The sequence below is a fragment of the Musca autumnalis genome, unplaced genomic scaffold, assembly GCF_047663935.1.
Source record: "Musca autumnalis isolate F117 unplaced genomic scaffold, ASM4766393v1 scaffold_1, whole genome shotgun sequence".
Lineage (NCBI taxonomy): Eukaryota > Metazoa > Arthropoda > Insecta > Diptera > Muscidae > Musca > Musca autumnalis.
Window position 1 is genome coordinate 283,062,844 of NW_027411644.1, and position 12,557 is coordinate 283,075,400.

Below are 12,557 nucleotides of genomic sequence, written 5' to 3' on the forward strand. Positions count from 1 at the left end.
ATATTGGCCTCAAAAGTTAATTTGCGTGGAAGCTGTGGCTATATTTATGTTAGAAAATGGGTAAAAATGGGTTGAAGCCAACGTGTCTTTTTTTTGTTTTCTCTCGATTTGTGAGTAAACCACACTTCTCACGATTTTCCTGTCAAAGTAAAAGTAGAAGTCAACTAAATAAGGATCATCTCACTTATGTATTACTTTTCAAAATTTGAACTGCTTCTACCATTAAATGGTGCTGACATTTTGAAGCCAAATTTACAGTGTTTTTTGACATTTTCTTCTAGTCGCGTTCCGCAAACAGATTTTCCAAAAGGACTTTAATAGGATTATAGTACTTGCGATTCTGAGTTTTTTGATACGTATATCGCGAATGTAGCCTCCACAGCTTCACAGAAATATGTATCGAAATGACGAAATTTTGTGTGAATATTTTTCTAAAAATCATATTATTCGGGTCTAATATTTACAATTGTCATGCGATCACCTCGTACTCTAGTGCACATTTTAGGTTTTTACGTTCCGGATGTAATAAATCTTTCCCCGTGAAAATCCATCTACTAAATCGCGAGTTACGAGAAAATCCAACATAGCAAAATCACCTAAAATTGTTTTTGGTAATATCGCGTATTTCATCGCGTTTTCTGTGTGTCATTCCCACGGCAATGAAACAGTTGATACAGCCTTTTCGCTTTTGCGGAAACAGAGATTTGAAAACTTCACTGATAAGGGAGCTGTATTCATTTTATCACAAAAAATTGTGTGTGATGCTACATCCACGGTTCTTAATTGATCGCCTTGAAATAGATATATATCGATGTAGATTTTCATGGTGGACATTGAAATCGGATGCGGACAAAAATTGTATGCTACATCTTAGCCTCCAAATTAAATTTCGAAAAATATATACAAATTAACAGATATGGTCTTCCGGTACATGAAAATCACATGCGGACAAAATGATTTTGATAATTACGCGATTTACACGAATTTTAAAATGCATATAAATAAAAATTGGTTATTTGACCTCTGTTTCCATTTCAGAAGCTTTGAGATATATCCTCCTCAACCCAATTACCTTCCCTAATGGGAAAACTTTAATATGAATGTCAATAAAACAAAATCCGTCTATTTTGTTGGGAGATTTAAGCAAAATGAAGGAAGTATTCCTATAAATTTTTTCAATATTTTCTACTACATAATGCATGTGAAAAAAATATTTTTTCAAACAAAAAATAATTTTTTTGCCAAAATATGTGCTTATTTTGGCTGTAACATCCAAACTATAACACCAATCTGTATGATTGCAGTCTCATTTGATTCGCCGTGAAGTTTGGATCCACAAAAATTTTATTTATGACCACTAAATGGGCCTTAATTTTGAAAAAAGTTGACTTATATTCAATAATTTATTAATTTTATGTACATTCCGCGAATTCTGTGTAACATTTTGCAGGTATTATGCAATCTACTCGCTGAAGTCACTTCGAGAGAACTTTTTTGTAACAATTGTGCTCATTAAAATAATTAGCGTTTTTATAATATTTTTTTTCTTAAAAAGCGAAATAAAAGCGCCATAACTTTTGTCCGCAACAACTAAAAATTGGCTCGCGACCAGATTCGTACTAGAAATCTTTTTCTTAACCTACATATCAAAAATCGTTGATGTAGCGCGAAAAAAAAGTATCCTTTTTTTCTGAAATGGAATATGAAATAATTGACAATATTCCTGATATACCCTCGTTAGCATAAATGCTGAGGGTATAAAAACAGATCCGCGTCTTTCAGTTTTGCGAAAGTCATAAAGTAGACTATGGGCCGCCAATGTAACCCGTTTGAATATTCAAATAAACATTCGGCCACAGATATATTCCTAAGTTTATTATGGAGGAAAGTTGAATGATCTCATCAAAATTTCAGCCATTTCAGTATGATAATTGGGCTAAAACCTTAAAAATGCCGAAAATTGGGAGGTACCGTTCTATGGGAGGTATAGCAACAACTGGAACTAAGTGCTCCCACCGAAGACGAAATAGGAAATTTCAGCCATTTCGGCGTTTAAAATGCCGAAAATCGAGAGATACCGTTCTATGGGGGCTGTACAGTGTTGCCGACAGTTTTTGGCAGAAAATCGTCAATTAAATTTGAAAAATGGTGAAAAAGTTCTAAATGAAGATTGTTGGCCGTCTAATATGAATTTTTTAGCAGATTGTTATGTCATTGATACTCTTCAGAGCGGATATTACGCCACCGAAATAAATCTGGCATAATCAGATATAACTAGAATCAGTTTTCACGAGTCGAGAATATTTCCTCCTTGCAAAACATTACCAACATAGCCCACCTTCTGATTATTACAACATATGGTTTGTTCTCGAACCTGCAAGAATCTACTATTTACACCCTCCACCATAATATGGAGGGTAGTAACACATCGAAATATTCATCGAAGACCCTATATATTCTTGATCAGGGTAAAATTCTTAGTCGACATAACCATGCCCGTCTGTTGAAATCAAGATACAGCTCGCAATTTTTAAGATAGAGCTTTGTAATTTAGTATAGAATCATCCTAGGATGATTGGTATTGCACACCGGCTATATCGGTCCACGTTTTGATATAGCCCCCATAGAACGTTACCACCCGATTTTCGGTATTTTAAAGGTTTTAGCCTCATTATCACACCGAAATGGCTGAAATTTGGTACTTAGTCTTCGTTGGGGGTATAAAACTTTCCTCCAGAAATTTATCGGTATAGGTCCGCGTCTTCATATAGCCCCCATAGAATGGTACCTCCCGATTTTCGACCGAAATGGCTGAAATTTGGTTTTATACGACGGTACATGTTTTTCAGGGGTAAGTCCTTACTCCTTGAGATAATGGCTCAAAAAAAGCCTGCCGGCACCAACCATACTGGAGTAGTACTTAAGATAACCTCGAAGGGAGAAACCGATTTGGTCCAAACATTGTATATCGTATTATATAGACGTCAGAAGTATTGTGTGTTACTTCTTTTCTTTAGGACCGAGGCTGAGGGTATATCTCTGTCGGCCAAGCCGACCAATACTTTTTTACTTGTCAGTATAGGCCTGCGGTTCATATATAACCCATAGAAGCGGTATTTTCGGTATTTTCAGAAAATTTGGTGTCGATTTACCCACGTCCGTCTGTTTGTCTGGTTGGAGCGCACGATAACTCTCGAACGGATCAACCGAGGTGGTCCAAAATTCGGCTTTCGTAATATTTTGTTCATACTTAGTTTAAGTTCGAATATGGGTCATATCGGTCAACTCCTTTGGGTACCTCCCCCACAAAAGTTCGAAAATGTTCGGAAAATTTGTGCGCACGATAACTCGTGAAGGGAGTAACCGATTTGGTCCATGCTTTGCACATCGTAAAATTTCTACCAGACTTAGATGAAGTTCCAATATGGACTCAACCGGTCCACTACTTCGGGTACTTGCGACACAAAATTTCAGTTTAGGACCACCTCACGAACCGCTTTGATTTTTGTTGTAACAACTTGTATTCACTGCCGTCCAAACGACGGTACAAGTTTCATCAGGGGCAAAACCATACTTCCTGAAAAGTTCAAGAAACCCATATGACACCGTGTGTAGCGGTTGGAGCGCAAGATAACTCTCGAATGGATCTGCCGATTCGATCCAAAATGTGCTCTTCATAATATTTTGTCCAAATTTAGTTTAAGTTCGAAGATAAGCCATTTGTCCATTTCTTCGGGTACCTCCCATACAAAATTTCGGATAAGTACACTTTAAGACCTGCTCTTGACTAAGTTTGATTTCTGTTGAAGCAACTTGCAATCGCTGTCTCAATTACAACGGTAAAAGTTTTTTCATTGGCAAGTCCATACTTCTTGGGAAAACAGACCGAAAGTTGTAAAAAACCCCCAATGTAGTAGATGAAGAGCACAATAACTCTCGAACTGATAAACCGATTTGGCCCAAAATTTTGCCTTCGTCATATTTTGTCCAAACTTAGTTTAACTTCTAAAATGACCCTTATTGGTCCTCTCCTTAGGACAGGGTCGCCCATCTGTATACTGCGGGCGCCCACTGATTTGTTTTGCTTTTGCCATTCTCCCTCATTCACAGTGTACATGAGCAACACACGACTGATAAACATAATTTGGTTGTTGTTTTTTCACCTATACATAAACACTTGCTTCAGTTTGATGGTATTCTGTTGGACGACGCTGCCTTAGGATACCTCCCCCACAAAAGTTCAACATTTGTGTCCAAGTGCAGGGTCTGTTTGGAGATAATTTGGAAATTTATACCGATGATGTTCTTTGTGGTCCTCTTTACAGCCATATTGTGTTTTCCGTGGACAAGTCCATGCTTCCTGGCATACTGGTCCAAAAGGTGTACGATAACCCACTGAAAGGACTAGTGGGCGCGATATCTATCGAAATGATATGACTCTCAAAATAAGATTCACTTCCGTAATGCACTATATCGGTCCATTTCCTCCTCCGCAAAATTTTTAAACTTTAATCCTAATCCACATTTTTGTCGGCAAGTTCAAATGTCCAAAAATTGCTACAAAATTTTGAAAAGACCCTAAATACATTCGGTCTGTCCGTAGATGAAAGTTCCAATTTACATAGGCTGAGGGTATATCTAAGTCGGCAAAGCCGACTTATACTTTTTTACTTGTTAATATTTGTCCTTATGTATCAGAAGATTTGATAATCAAAAAATGTAACTAAAACCCAACCAATTTGTTCCAAACTTTGGATCTCCTAATATTTTGTCCAAATTTAGTTTAACTTCTTAAATGGCCCATATCGGTCCTCTCCTTAGGGTACCACCTTCACAAAAGTACAACATTTGTGTCTATGTTCAGTTTAGGGTCTGTTCGTAGATACTTTGGAAATGTATACCGATGCTGTTCGTTGTGGTCCTGTTTACAGCCATATTATGTTTTCCGTGGACAAGTCCATGCTTCCTGGCATACTGGTCCAAAAGTTATACGAAGGCCCACTGAAATGACTAGTAGGCGCGTTATCTATCGAAAAGATATGACTCCCAAAATAAGATCCTCTTCCATACCAACTATGTCGGTCCATTCCTTTAGTTACCTTTTGAACTTTAATCCTAATCCATATTTTTGTCTGCAAATATACAAAAATGGCTACAAAATACTGAAAAGACTCTAAATACATTCGATCTGTCCGTAGATAAAAGTTTCAATTCACATAGGCTAGAGGCATATCTCTGTCGGCGAATCTCATAATTATACCCTCAGCCTTTAGGCTAAAGAGGGTATTTACACTTTGATACGACCAAAAATGTGCCTCATCGAAATAATGGTTTTAGACCCCAAGTATGTTTCTACGATATCCGTTTCAGACAATTTTGAGTAGATCTAGCAATGTCCGTCCGTCTGTCTGTCTGGCTGGTGCGCACGATAACTCTCGAACGGATCAATCGATTCGGTTCAAATTTTGGGTATCGAAATATTTTGTCCAGATTTGATTTAAGTTCGAAGATGGGCCATATTGGTCCACTCCTACAGGTACCTCCCCCACAAATGTTCAAAAATTGTCGCAAAACTTGTGCGCACGATAACTCTCGAAGGGAGTAACCGTTGAATTCGGTTTGCATATGGTAATACTACCTGTAGGCATACATCAGGTTCGAATATGGCTTATATCGGTCCACTCCTTCAGGTACCTCCCACACAAAATTTGAAATAAGTGCAGTTTAGTGACACCTCACGATTCGTTTTGAAATTTTTTGTAACAGGATGTTCGTGCGGTCCCCGTTACGACATTGTAATTTTTTTTGAGGGCAAGTCCATAGTTCCCGAGATAATGTCGCATAACCTCAAAAAACGCTGCACTATGCGAGTTCAAATAAACGGTAGCCAAATATAAAAGGAGTTGGCGTTGTCAGATGAATTTTGGTATAAATACTTATAGTTCACTGACAATGTCGAGACTCAATCGGTCCACTCCTTCGGGTACCTCCCACACAAAATTTCGGTAAAGTTCTGTTTAGGGCCTGTTTAAAAATCGATTTGATTTTTGTTGTAGCAACTTGCATTCACTCCACCCCCCCCCCCATATAACGGTATAATCTTCATCTGGGGCAAGTCCATACTTCCTGAGGAAATAGCCTGACAAGTACAAAAAAGCCCTATGACACCGTGTGTAGTGGTTGGAGCGCAAGATAACTTTCGAACGGATCTGCCTATTAGGTCCACACTTTGGTCTTTGCAATATTTTGTGCAAACTTAGTATTAGTTCGAAGATAAGTCATATCGTTTCACTCCTTCAGGTACCTCCCCCACAAAAGTTCAAAAATGTTCGGAAAAATTGTGCACACGATACCTCTTGATGGGAGTGACCGATTTGGTCCATACTTTACGCATCCTAAAATATCTACCAGATAGAGATCAGGTTCGAATATGGACTATATTTGTCCACCCCTGCGGGTACCTCCCACACAAAATTTTAGATAAATTCACTTTAAGACCTGCTCTCGAATTACTTTGATTTTTGCTGAACCAACTTGTAGTAAAAGTAAAAGTTTTTTTCAGGGGCAAGTCCATACTTCTTGAGAAAATAGGCCGAAAGTTAAGTTAAGTTTTTTTTTTTTTTTGGGAAAAAGTATTTCATTCCACACAGGCTGTGGGTATATCTCTGTCGGCAAAGCCGACTGATACTTTTTACTTGTTTTTGTTTTATTTTCAATCTTCTAATTATTACGTACCTCCAGACTATTTTCATTCAACTAAATTATGAATTTGTATTTTAACTTACTCTCTTGATATTTCCATGCCAATAATTTGAGGCGACTGGAACAAACTATTGATTGTTAACGCCGCCAAACCGGAAAACGCCAGGAACCATTCATAATGAGCCGTAGTTATGATCGAAGACAAACGGCCAATTGAACAAAACACCACACTGATGTAGTAGACCACACGACGTCCAAAACTGTACAAAAGAAAGAAACAAAAAAAGACAATCAAACCATTTAAAAGAAGCAAAAAGAATAAAAGAAAAACCCATTGGGAAACAAACATTCACCACAATAAAGAAACAATGAATGAAACAATGTTGCGAACGAAGAATGAATAGACCGACGACACTATGAAGGAATAGTATGTATTAATGCTTTTCAATTATTCTCAAATAATTGAATTAAATGTATTCATTGTTAATTTTATTTGAGTTGACTTGACTTGACGTGATGAAGTTTTTTGTGTTAGCCACTGCCGCAAAACTCTTGTTGAAGAGGACAATTGCAAACCTATTTAAAGTTATTCCATTTGGAGTTAGTTGGTGGCTCTTAATGCTGATGATGATGGTGGGTGAATGTGTGGTGTGGTGAATGGAAATGCTGATGCTGCAAATCCTCCATTTTAGATGTGGTTGTTCACTCGTTGCCAAGAATAACGATGATGTTGGTGATGTTCACGATGATGATGATTGCGGCGGTGGTGGTGTTGGTGACATGAAGCAAACTAAAGTAAATTGAAATGCTTTTAAAGTCCTGGACTTACATATCACCCATTTGTCCCAGCAGAAATGAACCCGCAACTTCTGTCACTCGTCCAACAACAAAAACATTTGTCACATATAAATCGTGCGTACAAACCCAATTCTCCTGGCTGGGTATGGTGTCATCATACCACGTCCGATCATAACTCCAACCATTCTTGCAGGCTGCAATAAGAAAAAAAAAAACAGAGAATGTTAACAAGAGAAAAGAAAAACAACAAAAGGCAACAAAAGAAATGGACAAAAGCAAATAGAAAACTGAGCAAAAGCCGCAGAGTACCGAAGATTGTTGACTTTTTAAATATCCCAAGTCATGGTGGCATGCAGCAGCGGTAGCAGTTTTGTGGTTGTTGCTTCGCGCTGTGGTGATGACCAAGTGATAAACGTTACTGCAGCTATGGTTTTTGGTCAATAGCATAATGATGGGATCAATATAAAATCTAACCGCCAATGTTAACAAGAAATCGAATAAAATTGCTTTGAACAGTGGTACGAAGTGGAATTAACACTCAAAATTACATCAATTTCTCAATCCCAGGGCGGCCGGTTCTGTGCACCGGATTCACTCGAAGGAATCTTCGACCGGGGGCCGTCACCTCAACAATTATGTGTTTGTGTTCGCGTATTTGTTTCACCTTGGGAGTATCAAATTATCCCAAAATGCCTGATTCGAACCCTTTTGGTCCGTGCCGGGATAGATATGAAGCCTGCTCCAGTATGGATCTGTTTCGTTTTCCCTTGCAGTTTCCCCAACAATAACAAACGCAGCATCTAACACCACAAGCTTTTCTTCAATGACCCGGAAGTGCATCATTCCCTCAATTCAATTGCAAAGGTCTCCACAATCAGCGAAATTGTGGACTTTATGAGTCGAAAACAACATCATGGTCACCGCGATCCAGGAAACAAAGCTCATAGCCACCTGTAGGATGCAACGATGTGATGATTACAACGTTTTGCGGAAGGTCCGCACAGGAAGCGGAGGAGGATGACTTGCCTTCCTAATACACTAATCTGTCCAGTACAGACCTATCTCGCTAGAGCTTGACTCTACTGACCGATAAATGGAATGTATGGGGCAGTAAAGTGTGGTACTGCCGAGGTAGAGCTGCTTAATGCCGATGAGTAGCTGTGCCCGGCGTTATATGCCCGATATAACTTCGCTTTTGGGGGCAATAACCGTCCGCTGCTAGGGAACTTCAATGCTCATCATGAGCTTTGGCATTCCGTCCTAGGTAATGACCAAACGGGTACATCGCTGATAGCTCCACGTTTTTCACGGTGAATTAGAGGAGATTGTCACAGCTCGCCAGATATCACCACTGTGGCACCAGGTCTGGCAAATGACGTATCCCGGCAACCCGTCATTTCCCTTGGCTCGGACCACCTCCCTATCATCGACTCCGTAATCGTAATTTCATAACCTCTGAATGTCGTACTTTCCTGAACCATAGGAAAGCTGATTGGCAAAGTGTCAGAGATTTTACCAATCCCCGCTTCAGAGAACTGTGCATTCCCTTAGATCCTCGGGTAGCTGAGGGAACTTTTCGGGACACCTGCTGGTCGAATATCCGAAATACGACCAAATTTCCCAGCAGAAACGGCGGCACCAGCAAATGAGCGTGATAAGCTTCGTAGTACGAACACGGATGACCCGAGAGTTAAAGAGCTTACTCTTGAAGTCAACAGGTTAGTAGGCGAACAAAAGCGGAAAAAGCAATGCACCTTTTGTACAGGATTAAGTAAATGGGGCAATGGTTAAATCATTCTTGAATCCGGGAAAGAAGGATGACAGAATACCTGTTACTTTCTACGGCGTGACAATAAACGACCCAAAGAGGTGCGCGTGTTATTTTAACCGGCAGTTCATTGAGCACACCGAAAGAAGAGGAGTGTTCTACGCCGCATAAGAAGAGCCCTCCCAGCCGAGGAGGTACCGCCATAATTTACGATGGGCGATATTCCATCCAAAACGCTATTTAAACCTGCTTGAAAGGCTTGTTGATCTAGAGATTCTCCCTTGTAACGTTGGATCTCTCTTTCTAGATCAATAAGATCCCTCTGACATACCTTCGTGGAGATTCTTTCCATCATATGGTGATGAGGATGGCTTTCACGGGAACTCCTGAACAAGTACTGCAACTAAAGCATGCCATTGTGTTGCTGTACCGGAAGAATCTTTGTCTCCTTATGTCTGAAGACCTGAGGAGGCAAAATGTTGCAGTTCCCCGGGCGGTTTAAATTTTTTTCCAACTGGTGCCGCATTCAACAAGGTTTCTTTATCTACAACCCAACTGCTGCCGGCTAAGGACTTGAGGACCTTGTTCCTACATCTCAGCTTGTCGCTGATAGCTGTGGCATGCGCGGACGACATGAGTATGCCGTCTAATGTGACCACTAGAATTTTGCTGCAGTTTGTGGTCTTCTGGTACCAATCTGTGGTCGGAATTCTGTTACCGGACGACATGAACATGCTGTCGAATGTGAAACCTAGAATTTTGCGGCAGTTTGTGGTCGGAATTCTGTTAGCATCAACCACGACAACTCAGTTCTTACTCTTACAGAGTGGCGGTTGATTTTGTTATGGATATTTGCATATTCCTCGCGTAGATAAAGGTAGTAATATCAGTCAAAGACTGAACTCATAGTCTATCAAAAATGACATCAGGGAAGTTACCTGACCCCAAGATCGTCTGAAGGGGGCGGAATACAGAAGAGGTATAGGTTGAACAGTTCTAGAGATATCAAGGTTTCTTTATCTGCAACCCAAGTACCGCCACCTAGAGACTTGAGGACCTTGTTCCCACATCTCAGCTTGTCGCAGATAGCTGTGGCATGCATGGACGACATGAACATGCTGTTGAATGTGACCCCCTAGAATTTTGCTGTAGTTTGTGTTCGGAATGACATTAAACTCAGGTCTCACCTCTGCCCTTCCATGGGAGAAACAGAGTGACCGTAGATTTACTGGCGGGTATTCGCAATTTCGTCGCGTGGCAAAAAGGTGAAAAGATCAGTCAAATAGGAGTTCAGCCTATAACAAGTGACATCAAAGAAGCCGCCTGACGCCAAGATCGTACAATCATCCGCATACGTTACGATCTCAATGCCGTCTTCAGGGAGTGGGTATTGAGGTAGAGTTGAAACATTTCCGGATATATCACCCCACCTTGGAAGTCATAGTCCCTGTTGTAGTCCTTCGCCTTAAAACGTTTTTAAAGGCATGGATTTTATAAAAAATATTTTTTTAACGTCGTGGATATTTTAAAAATCTTTGTTCAAAGTCGTGGGTTTTTTAAAAACATTTTTTAATGTCGTGAATTTGCTTGAGTTGGAGTATTCCCCCATTTGGCTCAACTTCATTTATTACCCTCTATTACAGAGAGTAATGTTTTTCAAAACGAACTGACAGTGTTGCAAAATTTTACGGATCGCTACCAATATCATGATTTCATACCGGCGAAGGGAATTATCAATTGGCTTTTCAGTTTTTGAGATGATGCCTTTTTAGCGAAAAACCGAACTCTTTAAGCGTCTAGTATTCCCATATGAATGAGAATCACACTCACTTTTCGGCTTTTCCAAAGAAACACCAAAATCAAAATATTCTGCAACATGTCAGAATTCATCGAATTCTGTGAATTGAAAAGAACATCAACACAGTTGCCTGTGAGGTTGTTGTTCGAATTTTGTTTTTAACAAAGTCCTCCGCTGTTTTTTGTTTGTTTTGTTTATTGTTGAAGATTCAATCTCATTTGTTTGCTTGAGTTGGAGTATTCCCCCATTCGGCTCAACTTCATTTATTACGCTCTCTGAATTTTTTAAAATATTTTTTCAAAGTCGTAGATTTTGTAAAAAAATATTTGTTCAAGGATGTAGATTTTTTTAAATATTTTTTTCAAAGTCGTGGATTTTTTAAAAATATATTTTCAATGTCGTGCCTTTTTTTAAATATTTTTAGAACGTGGATTTTTTAAAAATATTTTTTAAGAACGTAGATTTTTAAAAGTATTTTTAAGAACGTGGATTTTTTAAAAGTATTTTTAAAAACGTGGATTCTTTAAAAATATTTTTTTAGAACGTGGATTTCTTAAAAATATTTTTTTAAGAACGTGAATTTTTTACAAATATTTTTAAAGAACGTGGATTTTTTTACAAATGTTTTTTAAAAGCGTGGATTTTTTACAAATATTTTTTAAGAACGAAAATTTTTGTAAAAATTTTTTTTAGGAACTTGGATTGTTTGAACATCTTTTTTAAGAACGTTGATTTTTTAAAAATATTTTTAAGAAGGTTGATTTTTTAAAAATATTTTTAAGAAGGTTGATTTTTTAAAAATATGTTTTAACAGCGTGGATTTTTTAAAAATATTTTTAAAGAACGTGGATTTTTTAAAAATATTTTTAATGAACGTGGATTTTTTAAAAATATTTTTTTAAGAACGTGGATTTTTTAAAAATATTTTTAAGAACGTGGATTTTTTAAAAAATATTTTTAAGAACGTGGATTTTTTAAAAATATTTTTAAGAACGTGGATTTTTTAAAAATATTTTTAAGAACGTGGATTTTTTAAAAATATTTTTAAGAACGTGGATTTTTTAAAAATATTTTTAAGAACGTGGATTTTTTAAAAATATTTTTAAGAACGTGGATTTTTTAAAAATATTTTTAAGAACGTGGATTTTTTAAAAATATTTTTAAGAACGTGGATTTTTTAAAAATATTTTTAAGAACGTGGATTTTTTAAAAATATTTTTAAGAACGTGGATTTTTTAAAAATATTTTTAAGAACGTGGATTTTTTAAAAATATTTTTAAGAACGTGGATTTTTTAAAAATATTTTTAAGAACGTGGATTTTTTAAAAATATTTTTAAGAACGTGGATTTTTTAAAAATATTTTTAAGAACGTGGATTTTTTAAAAATATTTTTAAGAACGTGCGTTTTTTAAAAATATTTTTAAGAACTTGGATTTTTTAAAAATATTTTTAAGAACTTGGATTTTTTAAAAATATTTTTAAGAACGTGG

The 12,557-nt window shown here is 37.6% G+C and overlaps 1 protein-coding gene across 4 annotated transcripts in view; it reads right to left on the reverse strand.

Moving 5' to 3' along the window:
• LOC141389628 (organic cation transporter 1) overlaps positions 1-12,557 on the reverse strand; it is a 123,475-nt gene that overhangs the window by 15,716 nt on the left and 95,202 nt on the right. For all 4 annotated transcript variants that reach the window (XM_073961462.1, XM_073961463.1, XM_073961464.1 and 1 more), the window contains 2 exons: positions 7,532-7,694; positions 6,786-6,962 (listed from right to left, as the gene is read on the reverse strand). In XM_073961462.1, the coding sequence (XP_073817563.1) occupies positions 6,786-6,962; positions 7,532-7,694 (340 nt within the window). The remainder of the gene's footprint in view (positions 1-6,785; positions 6,963-7,531; positions 7,695-12,557) is intronic.